At 67.5% G+C, this 22,511-nt stretch overlaps 1 protein-coding gene and 1 long non-coding RNA gene across 2 annotated transcripts; both read left to right on the top strand.

Moving 5' to 3' along the window:
* Positions 1 to 2,912: 2,912 nt before the first annotated feature.
* On the top strand, positions 2,913 to 5,620 carry ZBTB42 (zinc finger and BTB domain containing 42). The gene is made up of 2 exons (XM_059684827.1): positions 2,913 to 3,089; positions 3,544 to 5,620. The coding sequence occupies exon 2, from the start codon at positions 3,561 to 3,563 to the stop codon at positions 4,809 to 4,811; it is 1,251 nt and encodes a 416-aa protein (XP_059540810.1). The 5' UTR covers positions 2,913 to 3,089; positions 3,544 to 3,560; the 3' UTR covers positions 4,812 to 5,620.
* Positions 5,621 to 11,034: 5,414 nt separating this feature from the next.
* LOC132228434 (uncharacterized) lies at positions 11,035 to 17,559 on the top strand. Its single transcript, XR_009451348.1, has 4 exons — positions 11,035 to 11,939; positions 12,491 to 12,637; positions 15,791 to 15,883; positions 17,073 to 17,559. It is a non-coding gene; the product is annotated as an uncharacterized LOC132228434 (long non-coding RNA).
* The last annotated feature ends 4,952 nt before the right edge of the window (positions 17,560 to 22,511 follow it).

The following is a 22,511-nucleotide window of genomic DNA, read 5'->3' as shown; positions in this document are numbered from 1 at the left end:
CGGGCACCCCCAGGCCGCGCCCCGCCTCCAGGGCCCAGCAGAGGCCTGGCAGACGCCGGACCTGAGGGTCACCCCACAACAGTCCGACTCTGTCCATCACTCACCCCACAGACCTTCCCCGGGGACCCTCCGCGACTGCCCCACCCACCGCTCTCCCTGGAGGGGTCTCATCCCGCTCCCCATCCTGGACCCCAGAGGCTGTGGGGAGGGGAGGGGGAGGCAGAGGGCGAGAGATGGTTGGGGTGGCAGCCCGGCCACAGGGGCCGGGAGGGTGCCCTCTGGTGGAAGATGGGGGGACTCTGTGGGCTGCTCGTGGGCCTGCGGCCCATTTGAGGAACAGCGTCTCGGAGGCTGCACGGAGGCGGCCCAGGTGCCCTGGCTCACTCACCGGGACCCACTATGAGCCCACACCCCACTCGGGGCCGTGCCCAGTCCTGTCCGCGGCCCTGTGAGCCGGCCCTGTGACGGGGCACCCTGCGGACAGGGCCAGCCCCGCCCCAAGGACCCCTTCCGCCCCCAGACAGAATGGTGGGGGAGGGCCCAGCCTGTCGCCGGCGGTCACTGCTGCAGCCGCTTCGGGGTCCCTTGGCCAGATGTTTCCCACAAAAAGTGCTGCCTGCTCGCTCGGGGAGCGCGGGCGACCCCAGCCCTGTCACCCCGCAGCTGCTGCGTCGCCATCGGCGGGCTCCTCGCCGGGCACCGGGGCCGCCTGGTCTCTGCAGCAGCTGCCGGGCGGGGCCCCAGGGCCGCTCCTGGCCAGATGGCCGCCTGGCCCGCGGCACGGGGGAGGCACTGCCCACACCACTGTGATGCCTCCTGTCATCCCAGTGCCCGAGACCTTGCTGGGCAGGCAGGGCACCGAGGGCTGTGGGACTGGCAGTCGGGGTGCCATCTGAGGGCCGCCTGGGACAGCGCCTCCTGGAGACCAGAGGGCTTCGCTCAGACCTGGTGACTGCAGGGCCCCAGGCCCCCCTCAGCGCCGGCCCTCCCCTAGCCCATGCCCCCTGGGCTGGCCTCCAGCCGCACCCCACCCCCACCCTCCCACCCCGCTCCTGCTGGCAGTGTCCTGGCCTGCACGCCCCTCCGCACCCATGGCCTCTGTCGGGTGCCCCAGGAGCTCTCTGTCCCACCAGCCAGGCAAGGCACTCTGCCCGCCCTGGGCCTGGCCCCACCCAGTGCCCGAGGGGCTGGCCTCCCCACCCTGCCTCGGGGGGCTCAGGCCCAAGCCAGGGGAGGCCGGGTGGGCAGGTGGGCAGCGCAGAGCATGGGAGATGAGGATGGGGTGCCAGTGTGCACTCATTCTCGAGGCGTTACTGCGGCCCCACTTGGTGCCAGGAGCCCTGTCCCCGCATGTCCACCCTGCACACTGGCTCTGGAGGGCAGAAACCTGGGCGTGGGCAGGCGCTGAGCTCGGGTGCCCACTGCTACAGGCAGGATTGGGGGCGCCAGGGGAGGGCTGTGGGGAGGAGCCCGCGGGGCCAGGGAGAGGCCCGGGGTCCTGCAGCTTGGGGGGTGGGGGCGGACATCAGGGTTCAGGGAGATTAAAGGCCACGGGCGGCTGGGAGGCCAGACCCTGGGGTGGCCCACCTGGGTCACTCGGACCAGACGTGAATCCCGCTGCCCGGCCGGGCGCTGGGGCCAGCGTAGCAGCGGGGTTGGCCCTCCTCGGGGAGGGTCCCCCCCCCCCCACCGTGGATGGGGCCACGGGAGCCACGAGGTCTCCGAGGCCGAGCCGTAGTGGCCGTAGTGGCCGGGTTTAGGGGAGGAGAATGAAGGATGGCAAGGCAAGTGTGAATTTCAGACAAACAAGGGCTCCTGTTTTCAGTGTAAGAAGTGCTTTTCCTCCCCATGGGCCCTGATCCTATGCGGTGGCCCCGGGCCTCTGACCGGGGCTCCCCGACCCCTGCCCCGCCTCGAGCGGCTCTCCCTGCTCCCACTGCTCGGCCCAGGACACCTGGCCGGGGCCCCATGCTTCGTACCAGTGCCTCCCCCAGCACCACCCCACCCTAGTCCAGGCCCCTTTCCTACCGGACTCCTCCCCGGGGCTCCACCACCCCCCCTGTATCTGGGAGGTGCCGGTGGGGTCCGAATCGCAGCCCTTAGGTCAGCCCTGGGGAGACCCTCCACAGCAGGGTGAGGCACCCCCACACCATGTCTGTTTCTCTGGGGGGGCAGGGGGGTTCCTTCTGGCAGCAGGACTAGGTGTCCCCTCACACCTTCAGCTCTGGCACCTGAAACACGGGGTCCTTAGGACCCCAGCCAGGCGCCTCTGCGCCTCTCCCTCCCTGAACACTCCCCAACCTGCGCTGGCTCCACGGCCACCCCCCACCACCACCCCCACGTCTGCTGGGACGTGCCCTGTCCCCGGCCTCAGACACACAGCTCCCCCGGCCAGCGCTGAGCTGGGTCCCTGAGAGAGAGGGCGCCCCCGCTCTGGACTCCAAGGTCCAATCCCATTGAGTTTTGCAAGAGGGTCCCAGCTACATTAATTCCAACAGCGGCTTCCAACGACAGGGGTGTCATCTTTTCCAAATGTCCGACCCCCTCCGCGCCCCGTCCTCCATCGCACAGCAGGAGGCCAGGGGCCCACTGGGCCCTCGCCCTCGGGCACCTGCCCCAGCGGGGACCAGGAGCGGCGCTGATCCTCCGGAGGGGTCTCTTAGCAGACGGGCGCAGTGGGGACCCCATCGGGCGGGAGGGGGGGACACCGAGAGGGAGCCGGCAAGTATCGCGAGAGACCCCCTCCCCCGCCGCACCCCGCATCGCCTCCCACCCAGCGCCCCAGCTGGCGGCACGCGGGGCCCAGTCGGGTGGGGCGGACAGGGAAGGGGCGGCGAGGGTGACCTCAGCGGTTCCGCGCTCCGGGAAGTCGCCGGGCCCGCCCCCTCCAGCCCCCGCCCGAGTTTCGCTCTCTCCGGGGCGGGGCGAGCGGCAGGCGGTGCCGGGCCGGCCAAGTTGGAGGGCGCCCCGCCCGCCCGCCCGGCGCCCTCCCCGCCGGGGCGCGCTGCCCCAGCTCCGCGCTCCGGGCCACACCGGGGAGGGCGCGCGGCGCGGCGCGGCGAAGCCGGAGGGGAGCTCCGGACCGCGAGGTGAGCGCGGGGGGCGGGGGGCGGGCGCCGGCTCTGCCCGCCCCGCCCGCCGGCCCGCTCCCCCGGCCGCGCTGCCATAAATGGGGCCCGCGGCGGCGGCGGCGGCGGCATCTGGCGGCAGCTGGAGGCGCGGACCCGGGCGGCGACGGCGCGCAGACTCGGCGTCGGGGGAGCGGCGGGCGGCCGCCCCGGAGTGAAGTTCAGGGGCGCCCCGGGCTGGGACGCGTGCGGTCGGCGCGGCTGTGCCCCCTCCGCCCGCGCCCGGACCCGCCCCCGCGGCGGAGCGGCTTCTGTTGACTTTCGGTCGAGTTTTTCCTGCCGGGCGCGGGGCAGGTGCCAGGGCGGCTGCGGAGGGCGGGTGCGCGCCCCCTGCCCGCGGCCGCCCGGGGAGGGAGGGAGGGCGCGTCGGGGCCGGGGCGGCGGCCCGGCGCGCTCACGGCGTCCGTTTGTCCAGGTGATGCGGGCGGCGGCATGGAGTTCCCGGGCCACGGCGGGCGGCTGCTGGGCCGCCTGAGGCAGCAGCGCGAGCTCGGCTTCCTGTGCGACTGCACCGTCCTGGTGGGCGCCGCGCGCTTCCCCGCGCACCGCGCCGTGCTGGCCGCGTGCAGCGTCTACTTCCATCTCTTCTACCGGGAGCGGCCGGCGGGCGGGCGCCACACGGTGCGGCTCAGCGGCGGCGTGGTCACGGCGCCCGCGTTCGCCCGGCTGCTGGACTTCATGTACGAGGGCCGCCTGGACCTGCGCGGCCTCCCCGTCGAGGACGTGCTGGCCGCCGCCAGCTACCTGCACATGGACGACGTCGTCAGCGTCTGCAAGGGCCGCCTCCGGGCGCAGGGCCGCGCGCCGCCGGTGACCCCGGCCCCCGGCGCAGAGCCCGCGCGCCCGCCGCCACGCCCCCTGCCCGCCGGGTCCCCCGAGCTCCGCGCAGCGGCCCAGAAGACCAGGCTGCCCGGGACCGGGCTCAAGGCCGCCATCCCTCCAGGGGCGCGGGGGCCCCCTCCCTGGCAGGCCCCGGTGGAGTCGGACCGGGCACTGGACCTGTCCCTGAAGCCCGGCCGGAGGCGGGAGCCAGGCCGCCCGTCCGCTGCCCTCCAGACCCCGCCCTGCGGTCAGCGGCCGCGAGGGGCCGGGCCACCGGTGAGGGACCAGCAGGACTCGCCGTCGGGGCCGGACCGCGTGGGCCCCCTGAGCCCCCCCAGCCCCCTGCAGCCTCCCCGCGTTCCTGCCGCCCGGCGCCTGGCGGGAGGCCTGGAGCTGCTGCCCGGGGGGCTGGGCGGCCGGGAGCTGGAGCTGGACGCCGGGCGGGAGGCCGCGGAGGAGGACCCGCTGGCTCCCGGCGGCCGCCTCTGCACGTGTCCGCTGTGCGGCCAGCCTTTCCCCAGCGCCCACGCGCTGCAGCGGCACCTCAGCGCCCACTTCCGCGAGCGCGACAGTGCCCGCGCCCGGCTCTCGCCCGACGGCGCCGTGCCCACCTGCCCGCTGTGCGGGAAGACCTTCTCCTGCGCCTACACGCTCAAGCGCCACGAGCGCACCCACTCGGGCGAGAAGCCCTACGCGTGCGGGCAGTGCGGCAAGAGCTTCCAGTACTCGCACAACCTGAGCCGCCACGCCGTGGTGCACACGCGCGAGAAGCCCCACGCCTGCCGCTGGTGCGCGCGCCGCTTCACGCAGTCCGGGGACCTCTACCGCCACGTCCGCAAGTTCCACTGCGGCCTGGTGTGACCCTCCGCCGCCGGGGAGGCTGGGGCGGCGCTGGGTGCTGTGCGAGGGGCCCGGAGCTGGTCGGCGGGAGCCCCGGGGCTGCCCGCTGCTCCCACTTTGTGCCCTGTCTGTGACGCTGTCTTCCTCTCCTCCCAGTTCTGGGGGTGTCGCAAGGGCCCCCGAACTTGGCCCAGGCACCTCGCCTGGGGCAGCCCGCGTGTCCTGCCTTGGGGACTCCCCTGGCCCCCTTAGGGGACCCTTGTGCATCTGGCCCCACTTGGCGAAGGGTGCACATCACAGAAGTTGTCAGTGAGGCCCCTGCGGGGGAGGCCGGCGCACTGGGGGGCCACGAAGCCTGGGGAAGCAAGCGGCTGGGGGGTGCCAGGCTGGGGGGGGCGGCCATGACCCCCACCTGTAGCGCAGGCGGAGAAGTTGGAATTTGGAAAGGGTTCTGTTTAGAGGCAGGGCCTCCGAGTCTGCCAGCTGCCCGCCCTGGCCGTGGGCCGTGCCCCTTCCCGCCTGAGCAGAGGGTCCAGGCCCTCAGCCTGGGAGGGGGCGCTGCTGGGCCACCTGCTCATCCCCCAGCCGCTGGTCACTTCCAGAGCAGAGAGGGGGCGAGGCTGCTCCCACCAGGGGCTGTGCCTGGAGGGGTTCCGTCCCCGCAGGCGGCCATTGCATGTGCTGGCTCAGGGCAGGGCCCCCGCCGCATGCACAGCCCCCGCCTGTGGACGTTGCTGTGTCCGGGCGGCCGAGGCCACCCTCCCTGCCCGCCTGCGCGCTGGGCAAATCCCGCTGCTGGAACCCCTGGCTGTGGCCGCGGCAGCCCCGGGCTGGGGGTTCTGCAGGCGGTGACTGGACGCGGCGCGGCCGTCCAGCAGCTCTTAAGTTATTTTCCCTCCTCCTGGCAACACTTGATGTCCTATTTATTCGTCTTCCTGGTCTGAGTGGAAGGCCCTTCCCAGCAGGTGGACAGAGCCTGGCCCCCTGCCGGCCCTCGGCTCCCCGTGTGGCTCCCCTGTGGCTGCCTCTGCTGAGCCTAGTGCTGGAGACCCTGGACCCCGTGGGGACCACGGAGCTGGGTGAGGGGATCCCTGCTTCTGACTGCCCTGCCCCCAGCCCCTCACCTGCATGAAGCGCTCCCTGACCGGGTTCCCCTGTGTGTGTGTGGGGGGGTGCGCACATGTGTGTGGGGGGGGTGTACATGTGTGTGTACGTGTGTGGTCATGTGAACCCTGCCAGCAGCGGGGAGCCCCGGGGAGGGGCAGGGTCTGGTTCCCCCGGGTTTCGGGGGAGAAGTGTACTCTCTGGGCCGGAAGTGGCCCGAGCACTCAGCGCTGGGTCCCGGGTCCTCTGCAGCCGTCACTGCGGAGAGGAGTGGCCGGTCGAACGCGATGGCTGACAGTTCAGATGGAATGTATTTATATTTCTATTTAAGATGCTGCCGTGTGGGGGCGGGCGGCAGAGGCGTGTGCACGTGCTGTGGGGTCACCCCCGGCCGGCCTCCTGCCTCGCTGCTGTGCTGCCCCTGGAGGGGCCGGGCGCCCGCTGGCGGGAGGTTTATTGGCTGCACACGCCTGTCTCCGTGCCCGTCCTCGTCTGTGTGGTGACCGTGTTAATAAAGCCGCCCGTGGAGACCTTCCATGACCCCTGGGAAGGGGGTGTGTGCATCTCCAAGTGTGTGGGGAGCGTGGGCACGCGGGGCTGGGCTGGGGGGCAGGGGGGTGTACCCCATGGGGGCGTGGGCTCAGGCAGGGCTGCAGACTGTTGGCCCTTCACCCAGGCTGCTCCACCCGCCCTGAGCTTGGGGGAGGGGTGCCCAGGGAGGCAGGCTGTGTTGGGGGCAGGAGGCCGCTGGGGCCTGCCTGGAGGCCTGGCGACTTCTTGCCCTGTCAGGGAGGGGGCCTTGCTGAGGGGCCACAGTCCCTGGGACCTGGGACCTGGACCTGAGCTGGGGTCCTGGGTCCTGTGCTTCCCTTCCAGAAGCACCACACTCCTGCCCTCTGCCCGCACCCCGCCTCTGCCTCCCTCCCCCCGCTCCACACCTCATTTGTCCCCTGGCTCCCTCGGTGGGATGGGCCCTCAGAGGCCTGGGTTTGGGCCAGGGGTGGCCAAGGATAGGAAGGGGGTGCCTCCTGCCCCTACCCTCGTCCTGTGGGCCGGACGGACCTGCAGGGGCCCCGAGAAGGGCAGGGGGGCAGACCCCCTCATGGATGTCCCGAGCCCAGGCCTGGACCCAAGGGCAGGGGTCCTCAGAGTTCGCCAGGCTGGGCTGCGTGGGCGCTCGCTGGAGGGGCCCCTGATTCTTGGACCAGCCTTCACGGCCTCTCCCTGTCCTGACGCCAAAGGGGTCCTTCCTCTGGGGGTGGTGCGGCCCCTCCTCCCCTCCCTCCCTCGCCTGCCTCCCTCGGAGCCCCTGTCCCGCAGGAAGGCCCAGCAAGTTCCCAGTTGGTCCCATGGCTCTGCCCGGCCTTCTCCCAACTTGGCAGGGAGGAGGCTGTCGTCATGCCAACCCGGCAGGGAGGAGGGCTGACCCGGAGAGGGGCTCCCGGGGCCCCAGCCCACCTGCCCGGCTCTGCCAAGCTGCTCGCTCAGCTCAGGACTGGAGCCCCGCTCCCGGGCAGGTGACCCTCTGAGTGCCCTCCCTGGACGACCCCTTGGTTGCCCGGTAAACTGAGGCGGGAAGGGGCTGCCTGGCTGAGCGGCACGGGCGCTGGCCCTCACACCTGCCCTCCGGGGGCCGGGCCCTGCAGGGCAGCCAGAAAGAGCCCACAGGAGTGCAGGGTCGGGCAGGAGGGTCCCAGAGCCGCCCACCCAGCGTGGGCTGGGAGCGTCCAGGTGGCACAGAGGTGGCAGCCACTGCAGAGGGGCCAGGCCGGCAGAGTGAGCTGTGGCTGCAGCAGCCGGGCGGCTGGCTGGAGGGCAGGGCAGCTGGGAGTCGGGGCGGGGGGTGGGGGGTCGCAGAGAGGCAGACACGCTGCCCCCAGCGCTGGGCTGGGCGGGGCTGGCTGCGGACAGAAGGCAGCGCAGAGGCCAGTTGAGCTGAGTGTGGGAACCACCCCCCCTCACTGTGGTCCCGCAGAGGGGGCGGGGGTGGGCGGGGCGCGGACAGGGCTGGGAGGGAGCCGAGACACCTTTTCTTTTCTCCAACGTGAACAGAAGTTGGGTGAGGAGAACCCGCTCCCAGGCCTCTGCAGGCACCCGGCTTGTGATCAGGCTCTGGCCCAGCTCCACTGCTCGTGTGTGCACGTGTGTGCGTGCGCATGTGTGTGTGTGCGTGCACCCGTGTGTGCGCGCGCGTGCACCCATGTGTGTGTGCATGTGTGTGTATGTGTGCGTGCGCACGCACGTGTGTAGAGGGGGTGTCCACACACCCAACAAGCAGTTCTGCACCAGCCCAGTGGCCTCCAGCTCAGCTCCACTCTGACACTCGCCCAGGACGGCGCCCCATCCCACAGGCCAGGGCTCCGCCCGCCGGGACTGCCCACTCCTGACCCCAGACCACCCGCACAGCCAGGCTGTCACCCGGCCTCTGACCTCTGACCTCTGACCAGGTGCCCGGCCGCAGGTGGAGGTTCTGTGACGCCTCCTTGGTTGACGGATTTCCCGGAGCAGCTCACAGGACGCGGGAAGCGTTACCGGCCAGACCACAGGTTCGGTGTGGAAGGAGGTGGCCTCGCCGGTTTGCTCAGTGGATGGCGCGTCGCCTGCGGACCGAAGGGGCCCGGCGCTGGTCGGGGTGCGTGCAGGAGGCAGCCAGTCGATGTGTTCCTCGCACATCGATGTCTCTCTCTCTGTCTTTCCCTCTCTCTCCCACTCTCTCTAAAATCAAGGGGAAACATCCCCAGGTGAGGATTAACAGTAAGAAATAATAGCGAGCTGGGAAACGGTGCCTTCGGGGCGGGGAGACCTGTTTTGTTTGGGGTCCCGTCACCAGTGGGTGGGCCATCCGAACGAGTCAGAGTAAATGGGACCCTCCCTTTGCCTCCGTCGCTCCCCCCGCCTTCCCGGCGCTGCCGCTCAGGCCCTGTCCCACCCCGAGCACTGCTTTCCTCCTCATCCTTTGCCGGGAAAAGATGCACGTTGACCACTGCCTGCCTTCGGGCCACCCCGCTGTCCACTGCCTGCCTTCGGGCCACCCCGCTGTCCACTGCCTGCCTTCGGGCCACCCCGCTGTCCACTGCCTGCCTTCGGGCCACCCCGCTGTCCACTGCCTGCCTTCGGGCCACCCCGCTGTCCACTGCCTGCCTTCGGGCCACCCCGCTGTCCACTGCCTGCCTTCGGGACTCCCCGCTGTCCACTGCCTGCCTTCGGGCCACCCCGCTGTCCACTGCCTGCCTTCGGGCCACCCCGCTGTCCACTGCCTGCCTTCGGGCCTCCCCGCTGTCCACTGCCTGCCTTCGGGCCTCCCCGCTGTTCCTGGCGTGGGCATTTCCCCATGTTTCCTGCTGTAAATGCGCCCCCCCCCCCCCCGTCACCGCCCTGGCCGGTTTGGCTCAGTGGATGGCGGGTCGCCTGTGGACTGAAGGGTCCCGGGTTGATTCCGGTCAAGGGCATGAACCTTGGCTGTAGGCTGGACCCCCTGCCCTGGTCGGGGGGGGGGGGGGGCACGTGCAGGAAGCAACTAATCAGTGTGTCTCTCTCACATTGATGTTTCTCTCTCTCTCACTCTACCCCTCCCTTCTATTCTCTCTCTAAAAAAAATCACTGGACAGAGATCCTTGGGCAGATTAACAAGAAGAGGTGGCGTCCACGTCGCTGTCCGCTCGCTGCTTTCTTTCACGTGAAAGGAGGTTACAGGGACCGTCCCACAGCCCTCAAGCACCCCTTCCCCTATCCCGAGGCAGCGGCGGCCGAGCGTCGCCTGTCTCCGCGGGATGGACGCGGCGTGGTTTGCAGCTTCTGCTGCTGTAAGCAACGCGGCAGCAGCTGACCTTGATCCTGCGCCCTTTGGCACAGGGAGGGACGAGACAGACTCCCGGGGGAGCCTGGGTACGGCGTCCCGGTGCCAAGTGCCTCCCTGGCAGCTGCCCCGCCGCCACCCCCCGCACACCCACCCCCCGCACATGCCCTACAACCTGCCCACGGCAGTGTGGCCGCAGAGTGGGAGGAACAGAAACACGACAGGTACAAGCACGGTCCCCATGTCATTTTTTTTTGTTTTGAGCGTCTATGGTCGCTCCCAAGTACACGGACTTGCAAGGATTCTTTAGGGAAAAGTACTTCTCAAGTATCTTTTTAAAAATATATATTTCTCTTGATTTCAGAGAGGGCGGGAGAGATGGAAACATTGATGAGAGAGAATCATGGATCGGCTGCCTCCTGCACGCCCCCTACTGGGGATCGAGCCCACAACCCAGGCACGTGCCCTTAACCAGAATCGAACCCGGCACCCTTCGGTCCACAGACCGGTGCTCTATCCACTGCGCCACACCAGCCAGGGCTCGAGGATCGTTTTCACGTGCGTTTCTCTCCCTAGAGGGAAGGCGAGCCGCTCCCTGTGCCCAGGGCCCCGGGGCTGTCTGGGCTGACTCTTGCTCCTGTCTTTGCCAGCACTGGCCTCCGGGCACTTCGCTCCGTGTTAAAGGTCGCCCTTCTTTCTAGCATTTTCAGTGGCTTTGCTTCCTTCAGCTGCACCTCGGACCCGTTCGCTTTAACTGGCTGTGGTCCCGGAGGGTCTGTCCTCCCATCATCCGGATGAGCAGCCCGCGGCCGCGCTGGGGAGCAGCCCTCACTCTCACTCCGGGTGGTGGCTTCTCCTCTGGGGCCAGGGCGCCCCCCCCTGCCCCCCCCACTCTGATCCCCGCAGGCCTCGCCTCGCACCCTCCTCCTCTCCCGTCTCCGTGGCTGCTTCTGCCTCTCTGTCCTCCATGGGAACAGGAGTGGGCTCCTCTGGCTCCGGGGAGCTGCCCCAGGCCGCCCGTGGTTGAGCGTCCACCTGTGAACCAGGAGGTCACGGTGGGACTCGGTCCGGGCACATGCCGGTTCCCGCTGGACCCGCACGTGGGGCGCCGGAGGCAGCGATCCTGATCGTCCGGTCTCACTGAGGTCTCTGTCCCGCGTCCTCCCACATCCATCTCCGCCACAGCCCCCCATGCCCCCAGGCTGCCCGACCCACGGGGCTCTCCCGCCATCACCCCGCCGCCCTCCCGCCATCACCCCGCCGCCCCCCCCCCCCCGCCCATTTCTCAGCAGCGCTTTGCTGGGGAGACCCCTGCTTCCAGCCAGCGCCCCTCCCGGCTTCTCTCCACCTGCAGCCCATCGGCAGGCGCTGCCCTCGGCCGCGGGCTCCCCGTTCATGCCCCCCCCCTCCTGGGGCTCGGGAGGGGCGCGGTCCGCCCCGCCCTCCCCGAGTTGGCACTGCAGCCCCCGGGGGGCGGATGCTGCGGAAACTGCCCGCAAGTCCAGCGGCAGGTGCAGGTGAAGCTCAGCGCGCAGGTGAGCCTCGACCTATGAACCCGGGGGTCACAGTTCAATGGGGTGCGGGCTCGATCGCCGGTGGGGCGGGCAGGAGGCAGCCGATCAATGATCCTCTCTCATCATTGATCTTTATCTCTCTCTCTCTCCCCCTCTCCCTTCCTCTCAAATCAATAAAAAACATTTCATTATTTTTTTTTAAGAAAAGAGGAAAAAGAAAAAGAAAAAAGGAAGGTGCCGCAGGTCCGGCTGTGGACAGAGGGCGCCCTCTGGCGGCGGGGAGGCCCGACCGGCTCAGCCCGCAGCTCGCCCGGAAGTCGCCTGCCAGCGGCGCATGCTCACCGCCCCTCCGGCGCGCTCCCGGGTCACGTGGGCGTAGGCGCGCGGGCCGCCTGGGAAGTGGCCCCCGGGGAACGCGAGCCGGGGCCTGGGGTTCCGCCCGGGTGCGGGGCGGGCGGTCCCCTGCGGAGCTCCCGCGGCGCTGCTGTGCGCGGACGGTGCGGCCGCTGTCCGGTCTGGGGCTCCGGCCCACGTCCTGCCCGCCCCGCGGGAGCCCCGGAAGGAGCGCAGGTGGCTGCTGACCCCCGGCGCCGACGCCCCGGCCGTGGACCGCAGGTTTACCTGCCGCCTCCCGCTGGGCGGTGGCGCGGAGGCGGGACCTGTGTGGCGGCGTGTCCGTCAGTGCCTGGCTCGGCGCTCCGCGTCGGAGGCTGGGCAGGGGGACGTGGCAGAGGAGTTAGTTATTTTTTTTAGAAAATTGGTCTCAGAGAGGAAGGGAATGGACACATCAGTGCGGAGGGAGTCCCGCATCGCCGCCTCCTGCGCCCCATGGGCATGGAGCCCACCGGCCTGAGCGCTGGACCTGATGAGCCTGACCTCCTGGTCCCGGGCCGCGCTCAGCCCCTGACCCCGCCGGTGGGGCGGTGGGTGCGGTGTGAGCAGGTGCACTGCGGCCACCGGTGTGACGGCGGGACCGAGGGGACGAACCCCGAGTCCTGGGGAAGTGGGGTTCGCCCTAACGGCTTTGGCTCAGTGGATAGAGCGTCGGCCTGCGGACTGGGGGGTCCCAGGTTCGATTCCGGCCAAGGGCATGTGCCTTGGTTGCGGGCACATCCCCAGTGGGGAGTGTGCAGGAGGCAGCTGATCGATGTTTCTCTCTCATTGATGTTTCTAACTCTCTATTCCTCTCCCTTCCTCTCTGTAAAAAATCAAGAAAATATATTTAAAAAAATAAAAATAAATATTTATTAAAAAACTGAGCATGTCCCGATTCCTGCTTCTCACAGGAAGCCACGTTCTAGAGGCGACTCCACGACACACCCCTCCACCTCCCTCCGCTCTGCCTCCTTCTCTCCTCTCCTTCTTAGAAAACAAGCACAACTTGTTCCTGGAACTCACTGGAGCAGTTACACGCTTCGTCAGCTCTAGTTCAGGTGGATGGGTGTATGCATGGATGGATAGATGGGTGGGTGGATGGGTGGATGGGTGGCTGGATGGATGGATGGATGGACGGATGGACGGACGGGTGGAATGGATGGATGGATAGATGGATAGATGGGTGGAATGGATGGATGGATGGATGGATGGGTGGAATGGATGGATGGATGGGTGAGTGGATGGATGGATGGGTGGGTGGATGAGTGGATGGATGGATGGATGGATGGATGGATGGATGGGTGGGTGGATGAGTGGGTGGATGGATGGGTGGATGGGTGGGTGGATGGATGGGTGGGCGGGTGGATGAATGGATGGACGGGTGGATGGATGGGTGGGTGAATGGATGGGTGGATGGATGGGTGGGTGGATGGATGGGTGGGCTGGTGGATGAATGGATGGATGGGTGGATGGATGGGTGGTGGATGGATGGGTGGGTGGATGAGTGGATGGATGGCTAGTGTATCTGTGAGAAGAACTTTTGGCTTCAAATAGCAGATGTTCTGGCAGATGCAGTGGTTCGAGTTGATGGGGATTGTTTTCCTCCTAGACAGGGAGCCTGGAGGCGGCATGTCGTTAAGCCCGGGTGTCAGGGTGTCCGGCCAGGGTGTCCAGCCGGCACCTCTGTGGGCCATTGTCCTTTTTTCCTGGTCACGGGGGTTGCCACAATCCTGCTCCAGGCTGGATGAGGGGGGAAGGGTAGTGACAGGTGTCCATTTCTTTAAAAAAATTTTTAAAATATTTTTATTGTTTTCAGAGAGGAAGGGAGAGGGAGAAAGAGATAGGAACATCAATGATGAGAGAGAATCATGGATCGGCTGCCTCCTGCCCACCACACACTGGGGATCAAGCCCACAGCCCGGACATGTGCCCTGACCAGGAATCGAACCCTGACCTCCTGGTTCATAGGTCAAGGCTCAACCCCTGAGCCAGCAGGCGGGGCCATCTCTTTTATCGTGGAGACAAAATTCCCAGAAGTACACCACCACCACCCCCCCCCCACCCCCGCGGCTTATGGCTGCAGCTCACTGGCCAGAGCCACGCCCCATGCCCCGGCCGGCTGTGTGCACTGACTTCCCGGTGCTCAGCGGGGAGAGGAGGGGGGATGGAGACAGACCTAAGGAAGCGGCTGCCCAGCCTCTGGACTCTCCTGTCTGCCTTTTGATGGTGCCCACACGGGGAATCCTGTTTCCTCACTTGGGGTCAGAAGGGTGACTTTGGCCTGTACCCCCTCGCCAAGCACAGCCGTGTGACCTGACGCATGCAGAGGCGGGGGTCTGTGTGCCGCCCCCCCCCCCCACAGCATCCTCCGGGCTGGGCATGGCAGCTTCCTGCTGCAGAGACAGAACTCCGGGCTCCGTGGGGCAGCAGCCCCATCTGGCAGGGGGCCTGGCACTGTTCCCGGAAGCTCAGCCTGATCTGAGCCATCCCCGGCTCCGTGGGAGTCCATCCTGCTTAAAGGGGCTGGAGGGGTTCTGTGCTGGGTCCCGCCCCCACCCCACGCTGCTGCACTGAGTCCTACCCCGGTACCCGGAATGAGGCCCGACCAGTCGGGAGGAGGCTGTCGGGGTGACCTTCTAAGGAGAGGGAAACTGGGACACAGACACCAGGGACGGCGCCATGTGACAAGGACAGAGGTGGAGGTGCCGCAGCCGCCAGCCCAGGACTGAGGGCCGCCACCCGCCGCTGGAGGAGGCAGGAAGGTCCCGGAGCCCGGAGGGAGCCCGCCCTGGGGCACCTTGACTCCTGACCTCAGAATGGGAGAGACCTGCCAGCGTGGCTCCGTGGTTGAGCCTCGACCTATGAGCCAGGAGGTCAGGGTTCGATTCCTGGTCAGGGCACAGGCCCAGATTGTGGGCTCCATCCCCAGTGGGGGGTGGGCAGGAGGCAGCCGATCCATGATTCTCTCATCACTGATGTTTCTATCTTTCTCCCTCTCCCTTCCTCTCTGAAATCAATAAAAATGTTTTTTTTAAAAAAAGTATGGGTGAGAGTAGGCAGCCCACTGTGGTCCTTGTTACAGACCCGCTCCCCCCAGACCAACCCAGCGGCTAAGGACCAGCCCATTGGGCCGCACTGTCTGCGTGAGTGAGAGGAGGGCGGCCGACAGGGACCCGGATACCTGGCCCCGGAACCTGCTCCCATCAGGCTCCCGCATCCTGAAGAGACATTGGACCTCCGGCCCAGACCCCGCCCTGCCCTGTCAGGAGGCATCAGAACAACCTAGCAACCAGGTCCATGATCCTCACCCCCCCCCCCCACCTGCCCACCTGCCCACCTGCCCACCTGCCCGTGTGCGGGAGGCCTTGGGGGGAAGGCAGGCAGGGAGAGGCCTGGCCCGACGGGGCACAGCGTTGGTGGCGAGAGGACTCGGTTTCGCTCTGCGTCACCCCAGCAGGGAGGGCGCTGCAGAGCCCGTGTGAAATGGAGTGTGACGTGCCCAGGGCACGGCACCAGGCCCCCAGTCGTGCGCCCGCCACCTCGGAGCTGTGCCCACTCCCCCTGGTGTTTCTGAAAGGGGGGGCTCTTAGAGTAGCCACACCGAGGGGACAGGACGGGAGGGCCATGTGCCCTTGGCGATGAGAGCCCAGGGTGGCAGAGAACAGAGGTCACCCCGCACAGGGCTTGTTTGCAGAATGGCGGCGGGGGGCGGGGGGCAGCGTTAGGGAGCAGGCAGGGTGGTCCAGGAGGCTGTGAGGGGCGTCCATCCATCCAACCACCTCCCTGTGCACCCTCCTATGCAGGAGGGCCAGGCTGGGGGTGGGAGGGTGGGGCTGAGGACGGGCCTGGGACCTGGGGCGGGGAGAGGGACGGGAGAGGGCCGCGGCTCCGGGCTGAGGGCCGCACCGCCCGCCTTGCCACGCGTCCGAAGCCGGTCCCGGCTGTGCTGGTGCCAGGGCCGTGGCAGCAAAGTGGCCTACAGGGCGGCTGACAGCAGAGACTCACCGGCGGGGGCTCTATTGGCTGCGCGTCGCCCTGGGCACCAGACGGTCAGCAGTTTGATTCCCGGCCAGGGCACATGCCCAGCTTGTGGGCTTGGTCCCGGCTGGGGCGTGTATGGGAGGCAAACGATGGATGTCTCTCTCTCTCTCTCTCTCTCTCTCTCTCTCCCCCTCCCCCTTCCTCGCTCTAAAATCAATTTTAAAAATTAGAGAACGAAACAGTCCCACCAATTCCTTTGAACTTCCGGACCATCCTGATGCCTGCACACCGCGGGCCCTGCCTGGGCCCAGACGGAGCTACAGGTGAGGAGGGCCAGAGAGGGCGCAGGCGTTCACACCCCAGTGGGGGGGGCTCCAGGGACCGGCAGGTGGAGGGTGGGTGTGGGGATGGGAGGATGGATGCACGGACAGATGGTGTTCGGTGGGCGCATAGGGAGGTGGTTGGATGGAGGGAGGGAGGGTGCGCAGGGAGGTTCAGGAACCTTGACCGTGACCTCAGTGGCTACTTCGCTACCCTGTCTGCGCCTGCGGGCCCTGCGCCCATGTCCGTGTGACCCGGACTCGGCGACCTGCTGTGCAGGCTGAGCCGGCGCGGGGGAGGGGGGGGGGAAGGGGGGGAGGGAGGGGAGCGGGGGGGCGGGGCTGGAGGAAGCAGCTGAGGGGCGCCCACGTGGAGCGCAGGCAGGGACCCGGCGCAGGTGCACTGGGCACGCGTGGTCGGGCCTGGCAGAAGCCCGCGTGGGGCTCCAGGAGGCGGGGCGAGGGCGCGGCCTGGGACCTCTGGGCGGAGGCGGGCGATGCGGGCAGCCTGCTGGGTGTTGGGGCGCAGCGAGCGGCTGAGGGATGGGGGGGGGGGCGGGCGGGTGGGCACACGGCCTGGCAGCCGCTGTGGGCTTTGATTTTTCCTCCCAGTGCCCGGCGCCATGGAGGGTCCGGTTCTGGACGTGGGTTCTGACCACCGGCCCTGGGCGGTGTGGACAGCCCGCAGGGGAGCTGGGGAGGGCAGGGCCGGGCGGGGGGGCTGGGGGTGCCTCGACCCCAGGAGGGGGGGCCGTGGATCGCACCGCCCGGTTCTGCGGAAGAAACCCAGCGCCTTAAAGCTCCCACGGGGGTTCCCAGGGCAGCTGTGCGGTCGGGGCCGCTGGGCGGGGCGTCCCATGTCACCCTGAGGCCGCGGGCGCCAGTCCCGCGCTCGCGTCTGCACCGGGAGCCCCTTCCCCGGCGCTGGGCGCCCCGCACCCCGCGCGCCCCCTGGCGGCTCCGCGCCGCAATAGCGCCCGCGCCTGGCTGCTGGGGCGGAGCGTGGGGGGCTTCTCCGTGCAAACCCCGCGCCCCCCACTGGACCCTGCACGTGCAGGAGGCAACCCGCGATGGGGGCGCGGGGGGAGGCTGCTGGAGTTTTCATAGATCTGGGACCGGATAGAGCTGACCTCTCTCTCTCTCTCTCTCTCTCTCTCTCTCTCTCTCTCTCTCTCTAATACTTTTATTTCAGAGAGGAAGGGAAAGGGAGAGAAACATCAATGACGAGAGAACCATGGATCGGCTGCCTCCTGCACGCCCCACCCTGGGGATCGAGCCTGCAACTCAGGCCTGTGCCCTGACGGGGAATCGAACCGTGACCTCCTGGATCATGGGTGATGCTCACCCACTGAGCCACCCGGCCCGGCTGGAACTGATCTCTTTACCGGCCCGCACCCCCCTCCTCTCGCTCCCGCCAGCCCCTGTGGGAGGCCCCCAGCACCCGGGGAGCTTCACCCCCGAACAGCTCATTCCTGTAGGAGCTATTGTAGGTGGAAGTGGTTTCTGAATTTCCTCTTCTCTCCCGAGTTATGTTTTATCTTACTACTGACCTCTGGCCAACATTTGATTTTTATTTTATTTATTATTATTATGTTTTTGTTCATCCTCACTCGAGGATATTTTTCCCATTGATTTTAAGAGAGAGTGTGGGGGGGACATCTGTAATACTATCAACAATATATTTAAAATTTATCACGTTCGTGTTGAGTTTGTGTGTGGTATCTTTTCTCACACACAATGTAATATCTCTATAGAGTCACATATATCTGCCTTTTTAAAAACATAGCTTTAGGCCCGGCCGGCCCGGCTCAGTGGTTGAGCATCCACCTATGAACCAGGAGGTCACGGTTCGATTCCCGGTCAGGGCACATGCCCTCGACCCCCCGTAGGGGGCGTGCAGGAGGCAGCTGATCAATGATTCTCATCGTTGATGTTTCTCTCTCCCTCTCCCTTCCTCTCTGAAGTCAATAAAAATATTTTTTAAAAAAAGATGGTTTCAGTATAACAATATCTATAAATGCAGCTGTAACACATTTAAAACATTTGCTGACTTATTAAAATTTCCTAACTAGACAAAGACTATGTCACAGAGGACAGTAAGGCAGAGTGTTAACAATCTATGTATATAAAAGCCTAAGTGACCATTACGACCGGTCGCTATGACACGCACTGACCACCAGGGGGAAGACGCTCAGTGCAGGAGCTGCCCCCTGGTGGTCAGTGCGCTCCCACAGCCAACCTCCCCTTGGTCCCTCCCCACAGCCGGCCTGCCCTGATCGGCCCCAGTTGGGACTGGGTGGGAGGGCCCGAATAGGCCCCGGTCTCCAGTCAGGCCGAGGGACCCCACCCGCGCACGAATTCGTGCACCCAGCCTCTAGTGTACAATAAATCTGAGACGTGAAACAAAATATTCCATTCTGTGAACCGAAGTAAAAAGGCCCTTTGCTGAATAAAAGCTGAGCTCGGTGCGGTAAGAGGCGTGGATGGGGCTTTCGCAGGCCTCTCCGTCACTCTTCGCTAGAGACCCGCCCAGCCCTGGCGGACAGTCCGTCAGCCTGCGACTGAAGGGTCCCAGGTTCGATTCCGGTCAGGGCACATGCCCGGGCTCGATCCCCAGTGTGGGGTGTGCAGGAGCAGCCGATCCATGATTCTCTCTCATCAATGATGTTTCCATCTCTCTCACCCTCTCCCTTCCTCTCTGATGTTAATTAAAAAATAAAAAAAAAAGTGGGGCAAGTGCCCACACTCAGTTCTGGGCCCGGCCATGCTCCCCTCTGGCAGCGCAGAGCCGGGCTGTTGGATGGGGGGGGGGGGGGGAGGTACTGGGCAGGCAGCTCCGTGCTGCTTGGGGCGCTGAGGCCTGGGGGGCACTGAGGCCTGGGGGGGGGCACTGAGGCCTGGGGGGGGCGCTGAGGCCCGGGGGGGGGGCGCTGAGGCCTAGGGGGGGGCGCTGAGGCCTGGGGGGCGGGTGCTGAGGCCGGGGGGGGGCGCTGAGGCCTGGGGGGGGCGCTGAGGCCCGGGGGGGGCGCTGAGGCCTAGGGGGGGCGCTGAGGCCTGGGGGGGTGCTGAGGTCAGGCGGCGCTGAGGCCTGGGGGGCTGCTGAGGCCTGGGGGGGCGCTGAGGCCTGGGGGGGGCGCTGAGGCCTGGGGGGCACTGAGGCCTTGGGGGGGCGCTGAGGCCTTGGAGGGGGGCGCTGAGGCCTTGGGGGGGCGCTGAGGCCTTGGAGGGGGGCGCTGAGGCCTTGGAGGGGGGCGCTGAGGCCTCTGTGAGCCGGGAGCAGGGGGCAGGGGCATGGCTCGTTCCGAGGAAGGGCCACGGAGGCAGGGAGGGTCCCGCAGTCCTGCCCCCGGGGGAGGCCGCGGTGCAGACGCAGACCCTGGCCCGAGTCCCGGACGGCGGGGTATGGGGGTCAGGAGCCGGAGGGAACGTGGCCGATGTCCTGCGGGTTTCCCAGCCCCAGCCCCAGCCCTCCTGGACCTGCAGAGCCCAGAGCTTCAAAGGGCTGCCGGGCCCCGAGATGGGAGTAGGGGGGTGGGGGGGGAGGCCTCTGCCCCCGACCTTGCTTTTCTCTTCCACTCGTCCCCTGGCCCACTCCCACCCCTGGACGGGGCCTCTGCCCACCCCCGCCAGCCCCTGGCACCACCTCAGGCCCCTGCCAGGCCCTGAAGCCAGGTGCCCTCGGCTCCGGGTCCACCAGACCTGCTGGGCTCCCCCTGGAGTCTCACCGGCTCCCGGCTCCCCTGAGGAATACGGCCCATCTCATCCCCGTTAACACTCCAACTCAGGTAGAGACAAGGGCAGACCGGAACCCAGGTCCAGCTCCCGCCCAGAGGCCACCCTGGGACCGGCAGTGAAGCGAGCGAGGCGGCCGTGCGCGCGCCTAGAATCCCAGGTGGTTCTGTGCCAGCCCAGGGAGCTGCCACGTCGCGCCCACGTGGCTGGGGCCCCCGATGGACGGGCATCCCAGCTGGATGACATCCCACCTGCGCCGGGTGCAGCCTGGACGCCGGGGGTGGACGCCAAACTCCTTTGGAAAGCCAACAGGCACCGTCTCCCCACCCGACCCCTGGCGCACCCAGCATAACCGGGCTCCTGTCTCCCCACCCCTCGCCTCCCGTGTTGGGGGACTGTGGGCGAGAGCCCCCTTCTCAGCGGCACGGATTCGAGTTTCCCCGACGAGGGCATGAGGCACGGCCGGTTTCACTAGCGCTCCGCCATCACTGCCGTGGCTGCTGCCTCCTCGGGCGGCAGGAGTGGGACTGCTGGCCGCGTGGTCTGTTTCTAGGTTCTGAGGCCGATCCACGCTGTTCCGCACGGAGGCTGCACTGCGGACCTCCCCCCGCAGGGCAGGGGGCCCTCTCCCCACACCCTCGCCAGCACGTCCCTCCATCCTCCGGGGAGCGAGGGGTCTCCCGCGCGCTTTTGGGGTGCGTTTTCCTGCTGACGGGCAGCCTGTGCCTCCTCCCACGTGCTGGCTGGCCATTCGGCCTCTGTTCTGGCCCCGTCTGTTCAAGTCCTTTCAGACTATTTATTCTTTTTCTTCTTAACTCCCCGCCCCCTGCAGACTATTTGGTCTTTATTTCCACTGATTTCTATTTTTTAATATATTTTTATTGATTTTGGAGATGAAGGAAGAGGGAGAGACATCAACACTGAGAGAGAATCACTGAAATTCTGCCTCCTGCGCGCCCCCTACTGGAGATCATGCTACACCCCGGGCATGTGCCCTGACCGGCACGGAACCATGGCCTCCTGGTTCACAGGTCGATGCTCAACCACTGAGACACGCCAGCCGAGCTCCGTTGATTTTTAGAGAGAGTGGGAGGGAGGGGGAGAGAGAGAGAAACATCGATGAGAGAGACACATCAACTGGTTGCCGCCCGCACACGCCCCAACTGGGCGGGAAATCGAGCCTGCAACTGAGGTACGTGCCTTTGACCAGAATCGAACCCAAGACCCTCCAGTCCCCAGGCTGACGCTCTGTCCACTGGGCGAAGCCGGCAGGGCTACGCTTTCCGTCTCAATCACGGTCACACTCAGTCTCAAGCTGCGCCGGTCCCTGGTGCTCAGCCGTTTATCTCGCACCTGTATTTCCTCCGGACTTTAGACGCGGCTCCGGTGGTATGAAAACACCCTGTGCTTTCTCACTGGTGCCGTGCAGTGTGTGGGTCCGTTTTGGGGGGGCTGTGGCCTCACTCCTCCTGGGTCTCCCCTGCAGGTTCCTGGCTGGGTCTACTACCTCCTTCTCTCTATGCCCCCCCCTCGTGGCTCCAAGTGCCACCCACACCTGCTCCCCTGGCTCCGAGCTGAACTACCAAACGCTGGCCAGGCCCTCAGCTCTCTCCATCCCTCTGGGTCCAGCTCTGAACGCCCGGTCCCTGCACACCTGCTCTCACCTGTCCCCACTGACAGCAGGGGTCCAGGTGGCCACTGGGCGCACCCCCCTCCCCCGGCCCCCCATCACCTGGAGGAAGGCTGGGTCCTGGCAGGGAAAGCTGCAAAGAAAGAAAACAACTTTTTTGAAGGACCATTTACCACGTGTGGACGAGGGGCTGGAGCAGGTGCTGGGAGTCCTGGGTGGGGCTGTCCCAGGGCCCCGGGGAGAGCAGGCCATCCCCCAGCAGGGAGAGCTGGGGGAACCCCCCCCCACTTCTGAGCTGGAGGACAAACTCACCCGGAAGCTGTGGGAGTGGAGGGTGGGGCTTGGGGTCCCTGATGCTGCCCTGAGGTCTGGGGGCAAAGGAGGAAAAACAGCCGACCCCTTCCCCTCCTGGCCGCTGGCTGGACACCTGGCCCTCCGCCCCCAAACCAGCGCTCCCCCCACTCCTCCCTGCAGGCGCGTCAGACTCCTTCCCAGTCCCTGGAATGGGGTCCAAACTCCTCGATCACCGAGCACAGGTCCCTCCCCTGCCGCCCCCCCGCCCCCCCCTCCCCGTCTTCCCCGTGGGCCCGCAGGCACCCGCCCACGGCCCGCTCCCCCCGGCAGGCGGGGCTCCACACTCAGGTGCTCCCAGGGCAGGGCCTGGCCGGAGGGCAATGCCGGGCGCGGCCGGCGCCGGCGGACGGTGGAGCGTGGCCGGGAGGGGGCGGCAGCTGGCCCGAGGGCAGGGCGGGGTGGACGCGGCCGTGGCCGTGAACGCTCAGCGCTTCACCTGCCCAGCCTCCCGGGACCTGCCTCCACTTTCGGGGCTCACCTCCCGCAGCGCGACCCCCGGGCCCGGCGCCTCGCACGCGTCCACGCCCCCGGGGGACCCCCGGCCCGGCTCCCGCGGCACCGGACACCCGCGTCGTAGCGGCCATCGCGGGGCAGAGCCCGGAGAACTCACCCAGGCGCGGCGAGCCCTCCGGCCCCAGCCCACCCCGGCCCCGGCGGGTCGGGCCCCGTCCCCTACGGCCCTGCATCCCGTCCAGCCCGGGGCGCAGGAGGAAGGTCCGGGAGGGCGGGCGGCCCAAAGGTTAGGGCAGGGCCGCGGCTCCCCAGGCGCGGTTAAGCGTTAACCCCGGGCCCGGGGCCAGGACGCGGGCAGCCGGACGCCGGGTTCCCACCGCACGGGGCCGGACGCAGCCGGGAAGAGGCGGGTCTGCGGGCTGGGCCGGGGGCAGGGCCCGGGGCGCGGGGGCCGGGGACGCG

Source organism: Myotis daubentonii, chromosome 1 (genome assembly GCF_963259705.1).
Source record: "Myotis daubentonii chromosome 1, mMyoDau2.1, whole genome shotgun sequence".
In the NCBI taxonomy this organism is placed as follows: Eukaryota; Metazoa; Chordata; class Mammalia; order Chiroptera; family Vespertilionidae; genus Myotis; species Myotis daubentonii.
This window is presented reverse-complemented; position numbering and strand designations above follow the sequence as displayed.

Excerpts from the sequence above, each read along its gene's own strand:
- ZBTB42 (XM_059684827.1), top strand. The coding sequence starts at position 3,561 with ATGGAGTTCCCGGGCCACGGCGGGCGGCTGCTGGGCCGCCTGAGGCAG.